Source organism: Cydia amplana, chromosome 26 (genome assembly GCF_948474715.1).
Source record: "Cydia amplana chromosome 26, ilCydAmpl1.1, whole genome shotgun sequence".
Taxonomy (NCBI): Eukaryota; Metazoa; Arthropoda; class Insecta; order Lepidoptera; family Tortricidae; genus Cydia; species Cydia amplana.
In genome coordinates, this window is record NC_086094.1 from 3,129,865 (window position 1) to 3,155,980 (window position 26,116).

General features: G+C 37.5%; 3 protein-coding genes across 3 annotated transcripts in view; 2 read left to right on the forward strand and 1 right to left on the reverse strand.

Moving 5' to 3' along the window:
- Positions 1–26,116, reverse strand: part of LOC134660161 (cytoplasmic FMR1-interacting protein) — a 94,937-nt gene that overhangs the window by 61,503 nt on the left and 7,318 nt on the right. The window contains exon 6 of the mRNA XM_063515891.1: positions 21,781–21,878. Within this exon, the coding sequence (XP_063371961.1) occupies positions 21,781–21,878 (98 nt within the window). The remainder of the gene's footprint in view (positions 1–21,780; positions 21,879–26,116) is intronic.
- On the forward strand, positions 2,052–6,860 carry LOC134659942 (uncharacterized protein MAL13P1.304-like). Its single transcript, XM_063515639.1, has 6 exons — positions 2,052–2,188; positions 2,824–3,749; positions 3,846–4,745; positions 4,994–5,365; positions 5,471–6,220; positions 6,455–6,860. The coding sequence occupies exons 1-6, from the start codon at positions 2,056–2,058 to the stop codon at positions 6,851–6,853; spliced, it is 3,480 nt and encodes a 1,159-aa protein (XP_063371709.1). The 5' UTR covers positions 2,052–2,055; the 3' UTR covers positions 6,854–6,860.
- LOC134659943 (uncharacterized) lies at positions 8,520–17,491 on the forward strand. Its single transcript, XM_063515640.1, has 8 exons — positions 8,520–8,583; positions 9,184–9,302; positions 9,934–10,862; positions 10,992–11,330; positions 15,113–15,189; positions 15,588–15,718; positions 16,037–16,963; positions 17,487–17,491. Exons 2-8 carry the CDS (start codon positions 9,185–9,187, stop codon positions 17,489–17,491), a joined length of 2,526 nt encoding a protein of 841 aa, XP_063371710.1. The 5' UTR covers positions 8,520–8,583; position 9,184.

Consider the following 26,116-nt stretch of genomic DNA (forward strand, 5'->3'; position numbering starts at 1 on the left):
AATCATAGACTAGAGCAATTCTACATTATGAGGTAATACAGTATGATTCATGTTGGTGTGCAAGCACTTTATTATGTAGCTACATATAGAACTTTAAATTTTCGACGTATAGTTTGTCAAAGGACTGTCTCATTTCAAACATAGACAGAGATAATCATACTATCTTTGACTTACACTAGTACTAGCACCCAAAAGAAAAGGATGAGTAAAGTTTTCCTGGTTCTTACTGACTCACAAATTGGTTGGACCAACTATAGTAACGTAATGTGCTAATTATCGCACTAGTGCAAAATTATTATTTAATACTTAGTAGAAAATATAGCTCTTTGGTAGATTTACTACCAAAGTATGGCAACATTAGCAAATGTCACCGTTATCTGTCGTGTTCGTAATCAGTGTCAAAATCTCGGCTAACTTCAAAATCAAATTAGATTACCGGTCGAGCACTGTGCAATCTTCTTTTGTTTTATTTAGTAAATGTATTATTTATGTGTAACAAGAAAATATAAACCAAAAGGTATCTTCATATGTTTCTGGACAAAGTAAGTAGAATAAACACACTCATCAGTGTGTTTTATTTAATAGCTTAATTTTAGTTGAGTAAGGTAGTATTTTATTTTTATTTCTCTGTAAATCGTTTATAAAATACTGAATACTTTAGTTAGACGATGTTTTCAGAGTACCACTAAATTAATACTAAAGGAATTTAACAATAATTTGAAACATAAAACATAATATGATGTTACTCGATTGAATTTAAACATTTTCGTAATATATATTACTTAAATGACGAAATAGGTACTCTTTCTAGAGTATGTCAGTTTGTAATATTAATATCTGAGAGACCAAGCTTGCCTCGGAACACATACAAAAACTCAAAAATGCTAGTTTTCCCAGGTATAAGACCTAGCTAGATCGATTGTTAGCCCCCGAAAACCCCCCACTTTCGTTGTGTTATAAAATTACTAATATTTATATATCAAAAATATTTTTTTATTAAAAAAATAATGCCGAGTTAATATTGTCGATTTCGTTGAAAACAAAATTGCCTAAAATGTGACGTCACACCAGGGGGGGAGGAGTTTGCAAAATGTGACCAAGTGTGACAAGGAGGGGGGGAGGGGTAAAAAAACCTAGAAAGTGTGACGTAATTAATGGATGATCCCTTGGTGATTTTTCATGAGTTATATGTTATAGGTATGTTAATCTTAGTTAATGGCGGATTGGACCTGTCTGTAAGATTATGTAAACATATTTTTAAATAAACAAAATGAGAGCTACAGTAACAAAGATTCCACTAAAACTAAAATGTAGAAGTAACAAAGAGGGTTAATGCTTTATTTGCTAGGTTCATATAAATAAAATAAAGGGAATAAAAGGTACCCCAAAAATTCGAATGTGTGACAGTTTTATACATAACTAGCTATGTTAATTATCTGTCGAAAATAAGTAGCCTATGCACATTTCTGGGCCATCATTTTTCATCACCAAATTTTATCAAAAGTGGTTCAGTTGTTTAGCCGTGCCGTAGCAGAGTTAAATTTCAATTTTTTTTTGTTACTATCATTTTAGTGCCTGGGTTATACAAACAAGTAGGTAAGTATTAAAACTTATTGTGCATACTTAACAATAAGTGCCTGCTTTAGATGTAAATGCAATGCACTCAACCTTAAGGGAAAGGGACAACAGGTCCTCCATACAAACATAGTCCTCATTTTCCTCTCTGGATTAAATTATGAAAAGCAATTTACTCAATTTGGTGTATTTTAACACAATAATTATGCCCCTTCGTTTAACTTTTTTTGATTTTATGCTAGCTATAAAATTTAGGAGAGAAAAACAATTTATAAATATCTAGGGAGGAATATGGGGACAATTTTTTATGAAAATGCAGATTCGGAGCGTTCGTCCACTTTCACCGTTTACTACCTAAAAAAAAGACTATTAACTTTCTGATATATAAATGTTATTAATATTACAATTTAATATACCTAGGTAATTAACAAAACTAAAAAAATATTATTGCAGGTGACTGTACTATAAGCCGTAGACACAATGACAACATATTCCATAAGCCTGGATGATGTAGATCTAGCGCTGCTGCCTCTGCCTCTGCGCACGCACTCATACAACTTTTTGAAGAAAGAAATCTACCAGTTCCAAGTGATGAAGACTGCAACATCTGAAGGTATGCATTGAGGACCTAGTAGTCATACAAACTGAAACTCATGGGTTCAATGATACGGAAGTTACTTAACACATTTTTGACCTAAAATACTATTCAGTGAAGATCTGGATAGGACAATTTCATTTATATTTAATTATTACCACAGAACAGTGTTGGCCGAAACGTTAATGCGATTGAAAATGTTGACCATTAACCATTATAAATTGGACCGTAAACTGTAATCGTCTGTTACGGCTTAAGGTTCCATTTATAATGGTTAATGGCCAACATTTTCAATTGCATTAACGTTTCGGCCAACACTGCCACAGAATAAGTAATAGTATTATCATACAGAACGGCCACGCACCACCCCGCCCCGACTCGCATTACCTCGCCCCGCGACATGAATCTGGCGGACTTCTGGCGTGCTCTCAGTAAAGCGACTTACCCACACATACACAATGACGCGTGTACAGACGTGCCGTGCACACATATAAACGCAAATGATTTTTGATGTATGGCGTGTCTGCCCTGTGTTATTACTATCTGTCAAGAGGTCAATCAGGCAAAAAGGGCCTTCTGTGTCATTTGTACATTACTAATGAAATACTCTGATTTGTTTTACGAATAAATAATATATTATTTAATATCTTAAGTTACAGCGCCAGAGCCGCCTATCCTCTACACGTGCCACATATGTGCGATCGAAGTACCGGCAGCGTTCGCGAGCGAACACGCCGCGAGCCAAAAACATCAAGCGAACGTTCGCATAGCGAGCGTAGCGGCGGAACGTATGCGCGCGTTCATCTCCGCTCTCCCTCCAACATACGCTACTAAACCATGTGCACGTTTCTGCGTAAACTGCTCGAAGGAGGCTGATGAGGACCACGAAAAGACAAATGAACATCGAGTCGCTGTGATGCTTGATAGCTTGCTATGGGATCTGATGAAAGCGTACGTTCAAGATCATAATGAATCTAAATATAATGAGATACATAGTAAACAAACAAATGTAAATAATAACAGCAAAATTAACGAGCAACAGGATGAAGTAAATACTAATCAAATAGAGGGAAACGATAAAAATAATGACGATTTAGATGACAACAACAGTCAACCAATGGAAGTTATAGAAGATATAGTAGAACAAGAGGGAAAAGTACTTGAGAAAAATTGTGAAGTCAATGATAATACAGAGAAATCTAGTGAAGATAAAGTTACAGTTAATATCGCTGAAAATATCGACATAGACAACAAAACTGAAGAAAAAACAAGTAAGGAACATATATTGAGACACGAAAACGATCACTATGGAGAAGAGTTACGCAATTTTATAAATGATAAACATTCATTTGAGTATAAGGAGTTAGTTAAAATTAGTATAAAGTTAAACGATTACATAATAAACAACATTGATAGTGATCATTATCACAGCTATGACAGAACGTGTGACGATGGCAGTTTACACTGCATAGTGTGCGATTGCGTTCTCAATGATAAAGACGCTGAAGACCATAAATATGATTTAGAACATGTGCGTCGAGTTGCTAACTTGGGAAACGATGGACATTACATAAGACAGGTAACATATTTATATTTTAATATTTAATTATGATCAAAACAGAATTAACATTACGTTTTGTTGTGTCGTAACACATGTTAAATAAATATTTTTCAGATAAACGAATTCTACAGTCATTGTATTCTATGTAATCTAAAAATACAAAACATAGACTTGGAATCACACAGTCAATCAGCTACTCACAACGTAAAAGAATATTTGTACACGAACACTCGTTCTGGTATTATCAAGGAACACAGAGAAGCCGAAGTGTGCAATGTAAAACTGGAAGCACTCAGTGAAAACGAGGAACTCGACTATTATGAGGAATACAGTAAAAATTATAGCCTTGATGAATACTTTATAGTCGGTGTCGATGATAACTCGGAGGAATATAGTGAAAATGGAGAAGCCGATGATAGCATGGAGAAATACTGTGAAAATAATGAACTCAAAATGTTATTCGAGGAACACAGTGAAGATGAAGAACTCGAAGATAACCTGGAAGAACACAGTGAAAATGAAGAACCAAATGATAATTTGCAGGAATACTGTAACCATGAAAAATGTAATGCTTGTCTGAAAGAACTCGTTGAGGAATACAGTGAAGATGAAGATCCTGATAATAATGCAAAGGAATATAGCGAAACTGAAGAACTTGGTGATAATGAAGAGGATTACAGTGACAATGAAGAACCCATACATAATCTGGAGCAATACTCTGAAAATGAACCCCATGACAGACTAGGGTCATATAGAGAACAAGAAAACCACAATGACAATGATGAACTCAGTGATAACTTGGATGAACACAATATAAAAGAAGAATCTGATGATAACTCAAAGGACTACAGTGAAAATGAAAAGCTTAATTATAATCTAGAGACATGCAACGAAAATGAAGCATTTGATAATAACTCGAAGGAATACAATGAAAATGAAGACTCCGAAGGTAGCTGGGAGGATGAGCTCATTGACATTGTGAAATTAACAGATGGCATCACTAACAATATTATGGTAAGTACTTCTCAAACTAAAGCCAATGATGCTGTTCTCACAACAAGTGATAGATCAGCATATTAAAGGGAGAAGACATTTTTTTTGTCCACATGTTGGTTTTGCCTAATAAATACTTAAAGTAACGTATATATCAAAGTGCTTAACACTGTCCCAAAAGCATTACTAGAAATACGAGTAGAGGTGTCAAACATACTATCAATAATTGGAATAAGTTTCTAATACAATACATTTTAATTATTGCACAGGCAAAAATCGAACAACTAACAACAGAACCGGAAGAAGACAAAATAGAAAGCAAACAAGAGGAAATGAAGAAAAATATAGTAAAATATGACTCACAGCAATATGCAGAAGAACTACGCAAATATATAGACGATAAAGACTCTTTCGAATTCAAAGAAACTTATATTATGGCTCAAATAAAAATAAAAGACAGTATTTTAAAAACGTATAGTGACCGTTTTCACGGTTATAACAGACTGAGCGACAAAGGCACAATAAAATGTATGGTTTGCGATACGGTTTTCGATGAAGAATATGGTGAAGATCATAAGTTTGATTCGAAACATATGCGGAAAATCGCGAACTTAGGAGAAGATGGCCATTATATCAGAGAGGTAATATTTTAAATAACAATATAAATTTATATATCAACCAGGTAGATTTAGAATGTAAAAAAAAAACCTTACAAATCAAACATAATAGCAATATTTTATTTTCAGATCAACGAAACACACAGTCACTGTATTTTGTGCAATTTGAAAATCGAAAACGTACACGTGGCAACACACAAGGAGTTATTTTCTCATACATTTGGTAAAAAATTATTTACTAGGAGCGCTACTACAAAAGTTATTGAAGACGTCATTGCAAGAGACGGCACGGATACACAACACAGCCCCTCAGTAATCAATCAATCAATCAAGGATTATGAATCTGATTGTCATTCCGAAAATCATGATGCGGATCAAGAGTTAAATGTTGATAATGTTGAAATCAACCAAGTTAACATAAGCACAATAAGCGCTGACGAACCTAATAGTATTCAATTAACGAAAGATCAGAACGTTCTAGTTACTAACAATGTAGAAACTGTCGACGCTAAAGTTGTGATAGAAAATTGCACCAGCCCCTATGACCTAATAAAAGCAGGAAAAAAATTTGAAACTAACGATCGTCATGAACATGATACAAAAGATTATGGAAATGAACTTCGTAAATTTATAGATAGCAAATGTTATTTCGAGTTTAACGAAAGGTCAAACGTGATACGTATAATGATGAATGATGAAATAATAAGTATTTACAGTGATCATTTTCACAGTTTTGATAGGACGTACTACGGCGGAAGATTGAATTGCATAGTTTGTGAGTGCATTTTAAATTTTGAAGAGGCTGAGGCACACAAATACGATTCAAAACATATGCGTAGAGTCGTAGACTTGGGAAATGATCAACATTATCTAAGAAAGGTAATACATTTTATTGTTTATGTTTTTTTTTTGTATTTTAAGCCGTTTGGTATAATCTACATACTTGATAGAAAAAAAATTAAGATTTATGATTATTAAAAACTCAAAAGAAATTAGCAAATGTAGTTTCCGTCCATTTATTTACCCATTCCATTATCTAGTTAGGTACTTCCACAACAGTAAAAAGTAATATTTTAAATCTGTGCATCACTAATATTTGTTATATATTTTTAGATAGACGAATCGTACCGCCATTGCATTCTATGCAACTTGAAGATTAAAAACGAAAACCTGGATAAGCACAAGCGCGTCCTACTCCACACTATAAAAAAAGATCTCTATACCAGTAAGACTGAAAAAAGAAAAAAAGAAGATACAACTGGAAAACCCGATAATGAAATCCAAGATGGCGATCCAGTATCTAATGAGAAAAATGTAACTAATGCTGTAGGTGCGATAAAAAAGATTGATACAATCGTTGGTACCAAAATTGATCATCCATATGAAGTAACAGCGACAGGGACACTGCGGTGCATGGTATGCGATTGCAAAGTGCCGAACTGTGCCCAAAACAGAGAAGAGCATGTCAGGGGTTTCAGACATCGTAATCTGATATGGCATAGATATGCATAGTTCAACGATAAATGGTTTTCATAGCAGTATAGAGTTAGACCAAGAAAAGTCTGCAGAGATTTTGACGGCACACGCAGTGCCGGTGTTATTAATACGTCATAATTTCATAGAAGTTTGACGTTTAAAAAAAGACGTATAAACGTTTACACCTGTACTGCACTGCATGGTCTGCATGTGCTGTCAAAATCACATGCAAATTTTGAGTTGTTTTCTTATGTTTGCTGGTAGAATTGACTTTTAAATGATGATTTTGGATGATAAATATTTAATACCATTCATTTGAATTTGATTTGGTTTGATTGTGTTTGATATTTTACATTTAATATTTGCTTCGCGTTGGTGTGGTGAACATTTTTGTGTTTCACTCGGGGGCAAATTTTGTTTAACCCTCGTGCTTTGAAACCCTCGCTTCGCTTCAATTTTGGAATCTTTTCCTTGCTCGGGTATCAATATTGGCACGAGTGGTTAAACAACAACTTTGCCCCTTTGTAAAACAAATAACTATTGTAAGTTCACTGCGTAAAAATAATATAAGTTTATTTTGCGTTAATCTAACTCATCCTTGTAATTCTACTCTACTATGTTTTATACCACATAATGTTTTTATGATTTATCGTTCTTGAGAGACGATAATATAATTTTTCAAAATCACATCATTTTAAAGATTTAGAGACGCCACACGAGACTAAAAAATGGCAGATTTTTATGCAGGGACAATAAAATTTTAAATGTACTTTTTATGATAAGTTTTATTTTTAAGGATTTCAATTTTAGTGTATTTTATTTATAGATTTATTTGGGTCATGTTATTTATTTATTTTCTTATAAGTGCAATAATTACTATTTTATTATTTTCTGATAAGCCTCACTTAATTAGATTGCCACGATAACTCCCTATTTGTTTTTTTTTTGTAATAAAGTGATTTGTACGCTACTTGTTTTTTATCGATTTTACCTTTTTAGCAACGGGTTTTTTTAACTGGCTATTACAGTTTTAAGAATAAAGCGCTTCACACACCTTAAGCGGTGTCCAGAAGGGATGATCAAATCGACCGAATTAATTTAAGAAATGGAATTGGCGTCAATCTCCAATTAAATCACCAATTTAAGATTTATGGTGATATTTAAGCCCTCCAAGTTAAAAAAATGCTCCAAAACGAAAATACTAGCGTCCGCACCCCATTTTATCGGTAATATTGGTCATAATCGGATCGAATTCGGCGAACCAAATTGGCGTTTGCGTCCGCACGTCCTGATTTGATCACACAATTTAATCAGATTGGCAAAAAATTGTTCTCGTCTGGACATGCCTTTACTTAACTCAGTAACTGACGACAGGGAGACAACTATACGTTAGACATATTTACATATTGCGCCGTCTCTATGGTTACTGAATTAAGTAAAGTGTGTGAAGCCCTTAAGGCCTGTGATGTGCCTTCAACGAATTCAACCGATCGATCAAATACCTCAATGTAACAAGAGGCTGGTAACACTCGCAAATGTCAAGTTTGACGTTTGTTAATTATTTATCATTGTCACTCATGTTGTCACTATTTCACACTGTCAATTCTGAAAGTACCGGTCGTAACGTAAACTGCTTACAATACAGTTTTCTTACTTACAATTCTCTATAACTGATGTTGATAGTGCCAATATTAACAATTGAATCTCTGTTGGATAAAGTGAGCAGAAATAAAACGACAACGGTTGGTTTTCTTGGACGTAATAAGGTACTAATATAGTAAAAGGTAAAAGTAAACATATTACTACCGTTGGATTAGGGTTATCTGAATGTACCTACATAATATTCGAAGTTACTTTTTATACAAAACTACTAAAACTAAAGTGAACTTGGTGTATAAACAGTAATTTTATTCCCGGTATGAGATGAGATGGTAATATCATTATATTGCACGCTTGGCTCAAAATCCTTTATCACGACGATATTGAGAGCTTACTGAGTATAATTTAATAAAAATTAAAAACACATAACTTCCACACACATACACTTACATACACCCAGACACACGGACATTCACTTCGCTTTCCTTGTATTATAAGTAGTGTTAGATTATTAAATAAGTGTTTAATTTATTAAATAAGTGTGTATTTTTATTTTTAGTTTCCATATTTAATCTTATTCCGTTTTATTGTTTATTTAACCTTTTAGGGTACTGTATATTTTCGCGCATTATGTGTATTTTTTTCTTTTTATTTGGTTATCTACAGGTTATCTACGATACAGGCAAGCCCAAAATTTATCTAGCCCTGTATGATAAAAGTGGAATATGTTGTGTAAGTAAATAAATAATCTTTAATCTATGTTATAGGATGACAACATATTCCATAAGCCTGGATGACGTGGATCTAGCGCTGCTGCCTCTGTCCACACACTCTAACAACAACTTCCTGAAGAAAGAACACTACCAGTTCCAAGTGATGAAGTCAGGTATGACAGTGCAAGTCAACTTTATGGATGGAAGATTATATTCAGAGTGGATAATTAAATATGCACTTTTGCAGCTTTTTGTGTCTACTGAGGAATTGGTTGTAAAGAAAACTGAGAAATTTTGAAGTTGGTAAAAATATGAATAAAAAAAAAATAAGTTTAGAAAAAAAAACTGAGACAACTGTTTTTCGTTCGAATCCCACTAACTTATAAGTGTATTTATTACGAATATGTTTCTGAGTTAAAGAAATATATATCTAAATAAAAATATATGTCTAAATCTACTATCCACAACACAAAACAAGCATTGACTTGACTGTGGGGTATACAGACCAATGGAGACAGGAGGCGCAGGATAGAGACAAATGGAGACAATTGGATGAGGCCTTTACCCTAAGAGGGGTCTTAAATAATCTAGATTTTAATAATAAATTGTGAAAAAAACCAATAATTAATGCATTCAAAACTATGAACTTCAATTTTTTTAAGGGATTAAAAGGCTTTTTATTTTATTTATTTATATCGACCTAGATATGTGTAACATTGTCCCAAAATATTTCCAATTTAGAATTGAATTTTGAGGGAACTAATATCTCTGTTTATCTGTTGTTATTTCAATCTCTGTTTTCAGTACCCGAATCCACCCCTCAATACACGTGCCACATATGTGCAATAGAAGTGCCGGTAGCATTCGCACACGAGCACGCCGCGAGCGTCAAGCACCAAGCGAACGTTCGCATAGCGAGCGTAGCGGCGGAGCGAATGCGCGCGTTCATCTCCGCTTTGCCCCCTCCATTCGTTAAACAAGCTGGTCGCTTTTGCACGAACTGCGCGATAGAAGTCAGTGAAGGCCACGAAAACACGAAGGAACATCGCAACGCTGCCATGCTTGATAACCTGTTAAGGGATCTAACGAAAGTATATGTTCAAGACGAAGACGAAGAAATATTTGACAATAATAAAACATGTGAGAATAATGATAGCGGAAAGATTAATGAATATAAAAACGACGTAAGTTTTGATAAAGCCGGAGGAGATAATATAAATAACGTTATGGTTGATAAATGTACAAAGAATGATCAATCAAAAGAAGTAATGGATGAAGTAACAGATGAGGAAGACCAAATTGAAAATACTGAGACCACTGATGAGATAGAGGAATGTAGTGAAGATGAGGAACTAAGTACTAATGAAACTGACTACAATGAGTCTTTACACTCCGATACGTCTAAAATCGCAGAGGAAAGCACGGCAGAAAAGGCTACTAATGTGAATTGTGTAGAATATTATGAAGAAGCACTACGCCAATTCCTTAACGAGAATGATTATTTCGAGTATAACGAATCAATTCAATTAAATATTAAGTTAAATGAATATTCATTAAGCAACATTGGTAGTGACCGTTTTCAAAGTTATGATAAACGATATTTCAGTGATAATATAAAATGCATAGTCTGCGATTGCGTTTTAGATTATGAAGAAGCAGAAATCCATAAGTATGATTCTGAACATTTATGCTTAATCGCGAACTTTGGAAACGATGGTCATTATATAAGAGAGGTATTTATATTTCTAGTTGTTTGCGGTTTTCTTTGTAAATAGTGCTGGATAACAAAGGTTTTTAAAATAATCACATTCCTAATTTTACAATATCTACATATTATACTAATTACGTAATGGTATTTTCAGATAAACGAATTATACAGCCATTGCATTCTGTGCAATCGTAAAATCGAAAACACAGAAATGGAAACACATAAGCAGGACCCATGGCATAAGCTACAAATGTCCATGCATACTAACACTAGTAGTATAACAAACAAAACTAAAACGGAAGAGATTACTGAAGAAAAAGTTAATGAATCTCAACATAGACTAGAATCAAGTGATAAGACCGCTGGTTCAATTGAATATCCATATGAAATGACAGTCATGGGCAAAGTACGGTGTGTGGTTTGCGAATGCCACGTGCCAAGCGGAGTACGCAATCGAGAAGAACATGTGAAAGGGATAAGACATCGTACTACGGTAACTTTTTTGGTTATTATAGGTTCATCATTCTCTTGCCCTTGTCCCATTCACTTGGGGTCGGCGCAGCATGTCTTTCTCTTCCATACCTCTCTGTCACCCGTCATATCATCATTCACTTGCGTTCGTTTCATATCATCTCTCACACAGTCCATCCACCTTTTCCTCGGTTTTCCTCTCCTAATACTTCCCTCCACAATTCATTCGTAATACCTTTCTCGTCACACGGCGGTTTGGTTATTATAGGGTATTTAACTGTATTTAAAAAAAATTATTTTACACCATGCATGGATTAAAGCACCAAAAGTTGAATATAGAAACGTAGACAGCAGTTATTTTTAGACACAATTTCTATTTTAAAACGCGTATAATAGTAGTTTATGCAACAGTGATATAATAAGGGTTCTTAAAATTCAAGGGTCGAAGTTACAAAACGAGACGTAGTCGAGTTTTGTAAAAAAGCGGCCAAGTGCGAGTCGGACTCGCCCATGAAGGGTTCCGTATTTAGGCGATTTAAGACGTATAAAAAAAAACTACTTACTAGATCTCGTTCAAACCAATTTTCGGTGGAAGTTTACATGGTAATGTACATCATATAATTTTTTTTAGTTTTATCATTCTCTTATTTTAGAAGTTACAGGGGGGGGGACACACATTTTACCACTTTGGAAGTGTCTCTCGCGCAAACTATTCAGTTTAGAAAAAAATGATATTAGAAACCTCAATATCATTTTTTAAGACCTATCCATAGACACCCCACACGTATGGGTTTGATGAAAAAAAAATTTTTGAGTTTCAGTTCGGAGTATGGGGAACCCCAAAAATTTATTGTTTTTTTTTCTATTTTTGTGTGAAAATCTTAATGCGGTTCACAGAATACATCTACTTACCAAGTTTCAACAGTATAGTTCTTATAGTTTCGGAGAAAAGTGGCTGTGACATACGGACGGACAGACAGACGGACAGACGGACAGACGGACAGACAGACAGACATGACGAATCTATAAGGGTTCCGTTTTTTGCCATTTGGCTACGGAACCCTAAAAAAGACCCGAGAATTTTAAGAACCAATTATGAGCTGTTGCATACATTACTTTTTCTATAACAGCTGCAGCAAAAAAAAAGAGTTATTATTTTAAAAAAAATGAGTTATTATTGTAAATGAAAACATACCTCTTTCAATCAAGATGATCGGAACTTGTATCTTTAAAAAAAATAAAGCAGTTGTATTATACTCATAAGATGACTGCTAGCAGTCATCTTATGAGCCTATAGACAAATCATTCAAATGACATTGCTTTAGATATCACTGTCAGTCATTTAATTGACACATTTAAGTGCTGGAGTAGAAAAAACTATAAAGAGTAGGTAATTTTATTGTGACGTCACATGCTAGTGTTTTATATAAATTCCATAGTAGCAAAATCGTATTGACAGTTCGAAAAAAGAAACTGATTTGACTAGTAGTCAAATACCCTAGAGTCAGACCGAGGAAAGTCTGCAGCGATTTTGATAGCCCACGCAGTGCAAGTGTCATTTTAAACGTCAAACTTCTATGAATTTATGACGTGTAAATAACACTTGCACTGCGGGGGCTATCAAAATCGCTGCAGACTTTTCTTGGTCTAACTCTATTATGTTATTACTCACATTCGAATTAATTATAGCTTTTTTTTCCAGGTACTTAACAAAAAACCCTAAAACCGGTGGTTTCAGGATCACATTTATTATATGGTTATGTTGTCCCTGTCACACTATGATATATATAAATAAAGTTATATAACAGCGAGTGTAGGAGCACCATCATTTATGTACAGTGGCCATCAGGATCAGGTATATCGAAGCGGCTAAGGTGCTCAAAAATATCTGGTTCGATTCCCGCTTCGGCCACCGGTGGATTTTGGTCACATTTTTTAGTTTAAATACCTATGTCACAGTATAATAAAGAGTACTAGCATCCTATGTCAAGAAAATACTTTTTTATTTTTATTAAATTTTTAATTTTTATTTTTGTATTTTTTTATTTAGTATGCATTATAAATGTTTATTCATCGTCATTCAACGCATTCAAATAATTCAATACTATAGTCGGTCGGACCAAGCCAACGCACGGCATTTGCAATGACTAAGTGTGGCAATAACATCATTATAGGTAACTAGCGACCCGCCCCGGCTTCGCACGGGTTAACAAATTATATATAAACCTTCCTCTTGAAGCACTCTATCTATTTAAAAAAACGCATCAACATCCGTTGCGTAGTTTTAAAGATCTAAGCATACATAGGGACAGACAGACAGCGGGAAGCGACTTTGTTATATACTATGTGGTGGTATGACACTCTTAGACTTTGTTATGTCCAAATCGATGCAGAGTTAGCTTAGACGGACTCAACACCATCATTACTTAATAGTTGAAGCACAGGGATTTTCCCTAAGAAATACTAAGGGAAATTACCGAAAAAAACGAACTGAAAAAAGGTGTGACCAAATAAAACCAATTATACCTCTTTGGTATATTTCCAATTGATTAAACACTCCATATACTAGCAGTGTGGCTACCACCAGTTTGGCACTGACATACAACGCCATCAAAAACGTAATTTACTTTCTATGCATCTCGCTCGTACTCGCATATGAGTGCAAGCGAGATGTATAGAAAGTAAATTACGTTCTCGATAGCGTATATGTCAGTCTTAACACTGTTAGTGACTCATGGTACGGGCTCAGGAACTTAATCGATGTTCTTGATTTATTTTTATAATCACATATATCAGAGATCAAAATCGTAAAGAGTAAATGTAAACAGAACGTAAAATATGGAGATAAAACTTCAAGGAGTTTTAGAAAAATTGTTTAACTATTGTGCTTTATATAACATTTGCTACGCTCGTGATTCAATTATAGAATCGAGGTTTATATAATTCATCTACATTATTCTGGATTAAATTTTAACTTCACCCTCGCAGTTTCCACTAGATAATGAATTTCTGTGCAAAAATATATATTTTTGTTGCTCTCAGTATTCCATCAGACTCAAATGAAGCCGAGTTAAGAAAATTCATTGAGTATTCAAGCCATATTTTTAATTTTATTAATTTTATCAAGAAAAACGCAATTTTTAGTGTGCAAGCACTTTGGTAGAATTTTTTGCCGTTTGGTAGATTTCTGAACCTACGTATGGTAACACTGATAAATGTCACTCAAGACTTGTCAATCGTTTTGTTATTCTGCCGATTGCACCGCAAATATTTTATGTTTTTCCATTTCTTAGCTGTTTTTCTACATATTCGTTTATGAGGTTGTGTATTATAAGTAAGTAAAATGTTAATTTATTTTATTTTCGTGAAGATACGTGAGTTGAAAACGATGTTGACATTGTTTACAGTAAGGATTTGGAATTAGGAAATGTATTTATTTTTCCCTAATTCGGTAGGTATACCAGATATTTTTGGGATGATTTAGATAAAGCTGAACTTTCCACTGGCTAAAAAATATTATAATATTACGACCGGGGTCCATTTCACGGGCTCTGTCGTATTAGAATATTATTATAACTAAACGCGGCTATACTATTATTTTACTGATTTCTATTCGCGTAACAAGTATTTTGTATAGGATAACATGAAATTTAGATAAATGTATTAAGTTTTCAGTGCATTTGAATAAAAAATTAAGTGGATATGTTTTATCTAAAGTGCAGAAGTGTATGTCGTATTTTAGCCACTGATACTGATCAAGATTTTAGTTACTAATTTGCATTGAAATGCTTTTCTTGCAACTAGGCATTAAATCAACATTCTATAGTGTTTTGGACAGTATACAATCTAACAGTGATGCGGATGAGCGGGATGAGGCTAGGGTAGGGTTTGCACGAAGGATCCGAAATGTATGGGAAGATCCGCGGATCCAGATCCAGATCTGAATTCATACATTCCGGATCCGGATTCCAAACCCTAGGCTAGGGGCAAATTCCGCCAATGGTTACTACCCCATTATCATGTGATAAACACATACATGATAAAGTGTCATTCTATGGAACATGCTAACTATGTAAACAAAAGTCACTAGTAAATTGACATTCAGTGAAATTTTTAATATGGCGGTTTGTTTACATAGTTAGCAAGTTCCATAGAACGACACTTTACATGTGAGGTGTGGACAAATGGAAATAATTCACATGAATGCACCTTTCCCCTTTGTGTCCGGCAGGGACAAATGGGAATACACCGACTAACAATATAATTTTATTTGTTCCAGGATGACAACATATTCCATAAGCCTGGATGATGTGGATCTCGCGCTGCTGCCTCTGCGCACCCACAAATACAATGACTTCTTAAAGAAGGAACACTTCCAGTTCCAAGTTATGAAGACTGAGGAAGTTGAAGGTATGTACAGTCACCATCAGATATATCGAAGGTGCTCAGAAAGATCTGAACACGCCTGCTAGCGCCTTGACAATAATTGTGCTCAGCTATTATACTTTGGCCACTCCGGTATATCCGGTATACTATAGAGAACACAGTCATGTAAAATATTAGAAATATCTTTTGAGGAGTTGATAGGTTAGACAATATTTGGATCGTAGCTAGGCGAGTTCAAGTCAAGATGAGAGATTGACACTGAAGAATAGATTTGATTTGCAAATTACTTAATACCAGTTATACCTCTACAAGAAGAATCTAATTGGATATTTTTTTCCACAGAATTAGAGCCCACCATTTACTACAAATGCCACATATGCGCCCTCGACGTGCCCGCAGCGTTCGCGCACGAGCACACCACCAGCCTCAAGCACCGAGCGAACGCGCGCATCGCTCGCGTCGCCACCCAGCGCACGCGCAAGCTCATCTCCGCTCTCCCCCCACCCCTCGCCCCCCAAACGGCGCAGTTTTGCGCTAACTGCTCGACCATAGTGCAAAAAAACCATGAAAAAACAAAGGAACATCGAGTCGCTGTGATGCACGATAAGTTGCTGTGGGAACTGATGACTGCTTATGTCGGTGATGGTTGTGATGATGAAGATTCGGACTTGAGTGATACTGATGAGTCGGTGCAAGGAGAAGCAAGTTCTAGGCGTTACAATGGATTTGCAACGTGGAATGAAGTCAATAATAATAAAGAAGAGAAACAAAAGAAATGTGAACCCAAAGGTTTGACTAGTATTGAGAGGAATAAAAAAGAAATAGGTAAAAAGGAAGACTATGAAGCGGAGAAGCGAAATAACGAGAATAAACCCTTAGAAAATAAGACGAAAATTATAGAAGTCACAAATATTGATACCAGAAAACCTGAATCCAGCAAAAGCAGTGAAATCAATATTGAAACTGGGACAAATAAACCTATTGATACAGAGCCAACACAAACTACTGCCAAAAACGAAGACATTGCTACTAGTTCACCTAAACCTCAAGATAAAATAGAATATGTGGAATTTGTCAGCAAAAACAATAAAATAGTAAAGGTATTCAGTGACCATTATCACAGCTTCACCAGGAAAGGGGAAACTATAAGTTGTAAAGTATGCAGTATTGTATTCAAGAGTGAAGAAGTAGATTCGCACATGTTTTCGTTGAAGCATTTGAACAAAATGGCGAGTTCTTTGATTGACGAACACTGTGTGAGGAAGGTCAGTATGTTATATATATTTTTATTTATTTAGTCAAAATACTATACTTCCATGTGAACCAACTTTTACTCAATATTTATTTTCAACTAAATATTCTAGTTTTTTCTTCTGGGCCAAGCACAGAATAAATAATAGTACTAGGTACAGAAGGTTCACTCTCTAACAAAACGCGTCTATTACGACAGATGTGACCGCTAGGCACAGACAAGACATCCTCCAGACAGCATACCCCCCCCTCTGCCCCAAATATACGGTAGTTTTACTCCATTTTCGAGTTAAAGTGTCTTTGTGTGACGTCCGTGTCTTTGAACGGACCAATCACGGCACGGGACTCGCTCACCTCGTCCCCCGCACCCCAGTATTTTTCGCACCATCGGTTTCATGAAATAATTGCACTAAACTCCGTCTAGAGGATTCCTAGTCTATGCCGCTAGGTGACGCAGACTACAGATTAACAAAAAGCAATGATTATTCAAACCCTCTACGAAATAAGCATGTTTTTATATTCTATATTCTTTCTATTTCAGATTGACGTTGTCTTCAGCCACTGCATCCTATGTAACACGACAATCAAACATACCAATCTAGCCAAGCATTATCTGACACTCGGGCACAGCCAAAAAGAAAAACTACTTGTCACAGATAACCCAAACTTCCCAGCAACTTCCAATTTGAATAAAGCTCATAAAGTAACTCCGGGTCACAAGCTTAATTTAGATGTTAAAATTAAAACTGTAGACACAGTGACGGCTTTGAAAAGTCCAGAAGTAAAAGTGTTTGGAAAGTCAATAGATTGGCCGGTAATATATCCGTATGAGATGACGAAGCAGGGCGTCCGCTGTGTCATTTGTGATTGTTCGGTGCCAAATAATCCGGAGAACAGGAAAGGGCACCTCCTTGGCTTGAACCATGTTAAAAATGTGAAGAATAAGAGAGTAAGTTTGCTAACGTCTTTATTATAAGCAGTTAGTTTGACAACCGTCAGTGTCTATTACAGTGCAGCTAAATATATACACATGTAATGGGGTTAGCCGGTCGAAGTATTTAGCAGATGGCGCCATCATAGCTTGCCATGTCAATCCCTTGTGTCAACTTATTGTTTTTAATGCCCTGGATGACAGCCCTTTAAGCCAAATCTCATAGAACAAGGGGCAAGCTGTGATGGCGCCATCTATACCTTTGACAGTTGCTAACGCCATTATTTTGATCATAATCATAATACTCAATAATTTACAAGATTATATGAATCTATAACTAATCATAAATGTAAAACACGATCGGTTGGACAAACTATAGAAATAAAGTCGATGAAAAAGCCATGACATATGCTGTTCAAACGGCGCCGCCTTGAGGAAATTGCCTCGCAAAGCAACTCAGACTTAAGTGCCTCGCCCTAGGCTTTAGGGCCGAGCGTGCGGTTGCCCGCCGAGGCAAGTCTACACGGAACCAGCTGCTTCGCGCGGCATTTTCCTTGCGAGGCAACACGTTCTGTGTAAGCCCTAGACTGTAGTGTGTAAACTGAACGAACTATATATGAAATTCATCAGATACACATACCAAACAGATTACTTGGGGCTGTTATATAATATTGAAACAGGTTTTCATTTTTGCAATTAGTACAAATTAGGTATATAATATAGAAATTTAAGTTCTACTTGTCCATCAGGGCATTTTTATTTAAATGTTTTAGTTATAAAATAATTCTTAGGAATTTGCTTCTTTTTTTATACTCCAAAATGGAGGATATTCTTTTGTTCACTTTTATTTTTTATGTTACGCGATTTTCAGTTATTAAAAGGCTTTTCTAAAATAGTTATTTTGTATTATCCTAAAAAAATGAGATCTTGGAATGTCAATTCTATGAATTCAAAGATTCCATTCTTTTAGAACTTAGCCTTATTGTGTACTCTTATTAGTACCTAAGTGCAAATTTGTTTAAAAAACGTCTTCGTTGTTGCTAGGCATTAGGCATTATTTGTATTATTGAAACTCTTGTTTACTTGTTTTTATAAACTACCTATATCCAGACATGGATACAGAAGCAACTGTTCTGGAAATTCTCTAAAACATTTTAATGAAAAAATCACACTAAAAATGAAATAAGTCAAAGTGTAAGTTTAGTAATTTTTAGAAACATTTATAAAATAATAGTTCCTAAATGTCAATTGCGTGTAGGATCCGTGTAGCTAACTCTGCATTTACAAGCGACAGAGTGTGAACGTTTATATGGCCTTTTCACACTGTATCGCTGTCACGTCGGCGCATAGTTAGCTTTATTAGACGGGTGCTAGCACTACACAAGTACTTATTTATACAGATTCTATTCAATAAGCGGGTCCACACATAACAAGCCGCTCGGCCGGTGGAGAACTGCCTCGCCCGAGGCATGGCGGCCGCGAGTGCGTATACCTCGCCCGAGGCAAGTCTACATAGACCGAGTTGCTTCGCGCGGCAATTTCCTCTCGAGGCGGCTCGTTCTGTGTGGACCCGCCTATACACGTTGTTTTTGAAACCAGTTAACACATTCATTGCCACCCAGCCAAACAAGACATCCGCGCCAGGCCACAAAAAAATTGTCATATAAAGCTGTAGTACCACGATCCCGACTCGGGTCGTCCGGCCTAGGAACGAAATTATAAAATACCCGATAGGCGGGTTTTCGGCATTGAATGTGTTAATGTAAGATAATAGCCAAATAAAATTCCAAAAAACTCTGTTAAAATGTTATCCACCAAGTGCCATAAAACAAATTTTAAGTAGTTTCAGGTATTGTAAGTAAAATACCGTATGTAGTTTTAATAAAGATCTTTGAGCCATGGTTGTTGTTTTAGTTTCAAATCATCCAACCGTTGTATTTCGTCGGTAAGCGGTTACCGTAGCCTATAGTCATGTCACATGCGCGTTGCCGATCTAAAATCCTGTATCCTTTACAGGTATTTAAGCTGGTATACCCATATGAAGCTACTAAGGACGCTAGCATCGCCCGCTGTGCTATCTGTGACATAAATGTCACAATGTCAGAAGGCAATCTGAAAGAGCATCTAGAGGGGCTGAATCATGCTACGAATGAAATTAATAAAAAAGTGAGTTTATTATAAATATTATAATGACCAACAATATTTGACCGAGCGTTAGCGAAAGTCTCCGTTTCAGCTTGGGCAAAATGCTTTCGTATGTTCTCGACAGGTCGCAATTCTCCACCGATTCCTATGATTAAATAGATCTTTTTAGTAGATTCAATTTCGGGAGTTTTTTCAAAATGGCGGAGCCATACAAATTCAGATTTAAGTTATGCTCGTGAGGTCTACAGCTCACTGAGCCACTAGTGTTAACCGAACGAGCGCAAAGCATCTCCGTTACAGCTAGATTCTCGACAAATTTGGTGAACAGGTTCAATAATTAGTTAATTACTTATATATAATTTTCTGTCCATTCAGTTTGATTTGCCATCCGGTTTGCGAAGTCTCACAAAGCCAGTATTATAAATGGCAAAGTAACTCTGTCCTCTTCACGCATAACTGAACCGATTTAGGTGACATTTGGTATAGAAATATCCTCTACAAGAATCCTCTATAGAGTAACACTACCGTATATAGTGGCAGAGGGGGTAGCGTTACTATGCTCAGTCTAGAGGATGTCTTGTCTGTGGACATAGGATAAAGCGCTGGTGGCCTAGCGGTAAGAGCGTGCGACTTGCAATCCGGAAGTCGCGGGTTCAAACCCCGTCTCGTACCAATGAGTTTTTCGGAACTTATGTACGAAATATCATTTGATATGTATTTACCAGTCGCTTTTCGGTGAAGGAAAACATCGTGAGGAAACCGGACTAATCCCAATACGGGCCTAGTTTACCGTCTGGGTTGGAAGGTCATATGGCAGTCGCTTTCGTAAAAACTAGTGGCCACGCCAATTACTGGGATTAGTTGCCAAGCGGACCCCAGGCTCCCATGAGCCGTGGCAAAATGCCGGGACAACGCGAGGAAGATGATGAGGTAGGATGTCTTTAAAAATGGTAACTTCCTAAAACTGACGGATTTTGCATATTTTCACATGAAAGAAACGGGCCGCGGATGTGTTTAAGCCCACGAAAAAAGCAAGTGTCGCCCGCTGCGTCGTTTGTCACACCAACGTGCCAAACACTTTGAGGAATCTGCTGGACCACCTCTTTGGATCAAGCCATGTTAATAAGGAGCAGAGTAAGCGTGTAAGTATTATTTAGTACATTCGATAAACCTTTTTAACAAATTCATTGCCACCCAGCCAAACAAGACATCCGCGCCAGGCCACAAAAATTTCGTCATATAAAGCTGTAGTACCACGATCCCGACTATCGGGTAGTGTTGTAAACAACGCTCATTTCGAGGCTTAAATACTCCAACCCTTAGGTTGGCTTAGGAGGCTTAACGCCTCAAAGGCGGCATAGGCGATTTCTTACGTCCATACGCGTAAAATAAATAAATACAATTCTCAAATATAGTCGAGTCTTCAAGACTTACAGTCTTGAGTGAGGGCTCGCACAACACTGCTATCGGGTCGTCCGGCCTGGGAACGAAATCATAAAATACCCGATAGTCGGGTTTTCGGCACTGAATGTGTTAAAACTTTTCAACGCCACGCCTGTAGTGCGCGGCGTGTCATTGGGATTTGGCCGCGCGTGTCAGGTGGTCAAAGGGTTAAGGAATTAAACCTAAGCGTCCCTAGCACCATTCCATTAACCCGGGGTTAACCCAGTGTCAAATTGTACTGGTAACCATGGTAACTCCAGGTTTAAGCGTTTAACCCCGGGTTAGTGAATGGTGCAAGTGGCCCTAATTGACTAACCTTGACCAGCATGTGTTTCTCCGAGGGTGTAAGGTACATCTTGGTCTCGAACATGTGCACGCAGATGTTGACTACGTCCGCCAGCAGATCCTCGTATCCTGTGCCAAGAAAATAATTATGAATACATAATAGTGAAATCCAATTAAATTGTAAAAAACCGGCCAAGTGCGAGTCGGACTCGCGCACGGAGGGTTCCGCACCATCAACAATAAATAGAGCAAAACAAGCAAAAAAACGGTCGCCCATCCAAGTACTGACCCCGCCCGACGTTGCTTAACTGCGGTCAAAAATCACGTTTGTTGTATGGGAGCCCCACTTAAATCTTTATTTTATTCTGTTTTTAGTATTTGTTGTTATAGCGGCAACAGAAATACATCATCTGTGAAAATTTCAACTGTCTAGCTATCACGGTTCGTGAGATACAGCCTGGTGACAGACGGACGGACGGACGGATAGCGGAGTCTTAGTAATAGGGTCCCGTTTTTACCCTTTGGGTACGGAACCCTAAAAATGGATCCACGAATGTAGTGTCAATACACGGCACGGCGGGTTTCACGGCACTTTTCTGTTTGAACCACAGAACATTATTAAAGAGGTTAGAATGGCTATCGCGCGCAGTTAGTATCGGAACCGGTGTCGCCGCTCGTTCCTCTCCACATTTACTAACACTCGCGCAACGGTAGTAAAAACTTGTGTGCCTGGTGAATGGATACGCCTCCTTTAGACAGATTTGATGTCTGGCTTCTTAATCTGACTGAACGTTATTGTGGCGCAAAAGGCATGTTTACTTCGTTTTCGGTCAGCGCGGGCGAGCAGCATGCGAGCGTTTGCTCAAAACCGGCGGCGACACGTACCCTGCTCGCATCGCCATTCTAACTTGTTCTGTGGTTTGAACTAATGAAAGATTTTAATATTTGAGAATTAAAAAAATGACATAAAATAAGCGATTAAATATAAGGGGGCGTAGAGCCAGGAAATTAGAAGAAAACAAAAGATATGGCGCGACGCGTGAAACTTGCGACTATACATATATGGTGATCGCGCGGGTTTTTACCTTTTATCTTAATTACTCTTTTAACCTAGTTTCCGTGTGATTTTTTTCATGGTTTTTGTCCTTGATTGAAACTTAAAAATGCAATATAAGTAATAGCTACAAATGTACGTTAAGCCCCTTGATAGATTCCCCACATAATACATCATTTTACATTGGTCATCCTATCTTGTTTTTCACAGTTAATGCCCAAACTTTATTGACCTTACTAAACTTTAGTCAATATTTTAGGAAACCCAGAAAAAAGCGGCGTCTCTAACGGTACCCTAGCCTGCAAAAGTGGCCCAGCCGTCCACATCGGCAGGCAAAACGTTCGAATCAACTTCCGACACGATTGGAGCTAAACCAGAGAACTTGTACTTCTCTTGGATGTAAATTAAGACATATTGTGTACCTTGATTACATAGTACAGTAAGAATCAAATAAATACATCAGAGGTATTATTAAATTGTACAACGGGACTTAATCGCGTGTTAAGAAGTCGTGGTCTTCTCCGAGACCACGGCACAGAATAAATAATAGTACTAAGTACAGAAGACTCACTCTCTAACAAAACGCGTCTGTTACGATCAGCACAGATATGGCCGCTAGGTGGCGACAGCGCCACGCGCGGCTTATGGCTTTCCCCAAAATTGGGGCCGAACGGATGTACTTTTAGCTACCTGTAGCAAAGCGACGAAATCGCGGAGTGAGACACGCCTGACCACGGCGACAACGCCGTCCTTGAAACGTCGGAGGTAAATTTTAAAACTTAGATACGCGATTAAGTCCCGTTGTACAATTTAATAATATGTAAAAATCGTGAATCGTGATGTGTTAAATCAGTGTTACATCAGAGGTATCCAAACTAATGCCGTATAATCCGGTTCGCGAAGTGCCTTATGCCATACAATCCGAACTCCCGAAAAGTGCTAATTTCCATACATTCCGTCTCGCGAAAAGTGGAGAAAGTTTGAAGACCCCTGGGACCTTACCATGATGTCCTTATTGTGATTCTGTTTAGAAATATGCGACTTATATAGCTCCGTTCTTTAGCAATTCAGTTTAGTTCCTAAACAGAATCGCAATAAGGAGTATAAGGACATCATGGTAAGGCCGCTGGGCTGGATAGTAACGGCCAAAGTAGCCAAATATATCGCAACACACCTTTATTGTCATAGAAATATGGGATATATTTGGCCACTTTGACCGTCATTATCTACATATTTGTGGCTTTCCACCAGAGAAGGGTTCCTGGGACCTTTATATCAGAATTTCTGTTAGAATTTCAGGTGGAAAAGACCTTGTTGCACATGTAGCATAAGGACCCTTCTGTGATGGAAGGCCACATTTGATTACGTAAGGCCTGAATTACACTTGTAAGTTTTACTTACGTAAGTAGGGACAAAGCTATTTGTTAGAATGAGATAACGATATTCATCTCTCATTCTCTAGCATAGCTGTGTCCCTACTTACGTAAGTAAAACTTACAAGTGTAATTCAGGCCTTACTAAGAATACTGGGCGTTGCTCTGTACTTTAATATTATTTAAGTATCGTTGTACTGTAAACTTAATAATTTAACATTTATAAAAAATCAGATTTATTATTGGATGATTACTGGGACATCACACTGCAATTTATATTTTATTTTTAACATTCGTAAAATTTGACGGAGCCCTAATGGCGGTGAATATGAAAATATTGAATAAAATAATCTTTAATACAGATGGAGAAAATAATGTTTTAGTTTGACTAGGTTTATGTTATGATTATGACAATTTAAGTGTATTGCCTATTATATGTTTGCGTTATTATTAAATATTGTGCGATTATTTCATTTTGTATTTGATTAGTCATATTTCACTACAGTCACTACATAGTATAAAACAAGCTGCCTGACATCACCTTTAGGAACGGGGCGGGTCTGTAAACATTACTCCTGTGATCTTCTCAAGCGCATCCTTCACGGTGTCTCTGATCTTGTTCTGCGTGGCCAGGAACATGGAGAGGTTCTGGGACTCCTGGAGGCTCTGGCTGTCCGACATCACCTTTAGAACATTACTCACCAGTGATCTTCTCAAGGGCATCCTTCACGGTGTCTCTGATCTTGTTCTGCGTGGCCAGAAACATGGAGAGGTTCTGGGACTCCTGGAGGCTCTGGCTGTCCGACATCACCTTTAGAACATTACTCACCAGTGATCTTCTCAAGCGCATCCTTCACGGTGTCTCTGATCTTGTTCTGCGTGGCCAGGAACATGGAGAGGTTCTGGGACTCCTGGAGGCTCTGGCTGTCCGACATCACCTTTAGAACATTACTCACCAGTGATCTTCTCAAGGGCATCCTTCACGGTGTCTCTGATCTTGTTCTGCGTGGCCAGAAACATGGAGAGGTTCTGGGACTCCTGGAGGCTCTGGCTGTCCGACATCACCTTTAGAACATTACTCACCAGTGATCTTCTCAAGCGCATCCTTCACGGTGTCTCTGATCTTGTTCTGCGTGGCCAGGAACATGGAGAGGTTCTGGGACTCCTGGAGGCTCTGGCTGTCCGACATCACCTTTAGAACATTACTCACCAGTGATCTTCTCAAGGGCATCCTTCACGGTGTCTCTGATCTTGTTCTGCGTGGCCAGAAACATGGAGAGGTTCTGGGACTCCTGGAGGCTCTGGCTGTCCGACATCACCTTTAGAACATTACTCACCAGTGATCTTCTCAAGCGCATCCTTCACGGTGTCTCTGATCTTGTTCTGCGTGGCCAGGAACATGGAGAGGTTCTGGGACTCCTGGAGGCTCTGGCTGTCCGACATCACCTTTAGAACATTACTCACCAGTGATCTTCTCAAGGGCATCCTTCACGGTGTCTCTGATCTTGTTCTGCGTGGCCAGAAACATGGAGAGGTTCTGGGACTCCTGGAGGCTCTGGCTGTCCGACATCACCTTTAGAACATTACTCACCAGTGATCTTCTCAAGCGCATCCTTCACGGTGTCTCTGATCTTGTTCTGCGTGGCCAGGAACATGGAGAGGTTCTGGGACTCCTGGAGGCTCTGGCTGTCCGACATCACCTTTAGAACATTACTCACCAGTGATCTTCTCAAGGGCATCCTTCACGGTGTCTCTGATCTTGTTCTGCGTGGCCAGAAACATGGAGAGGTTCTGGGACTCCTGGAGGCTCTGGCTGTCCGACATCACCTTTAGAACATTACTCACCAGTGATCTTCTCAAGCGCATCCTTCACGGTGTCTCTGATCTTGTTCTGCGTGGCCAGGAACATGGAGAGGTTCTGGGACTCCTGGAGGCTCTGG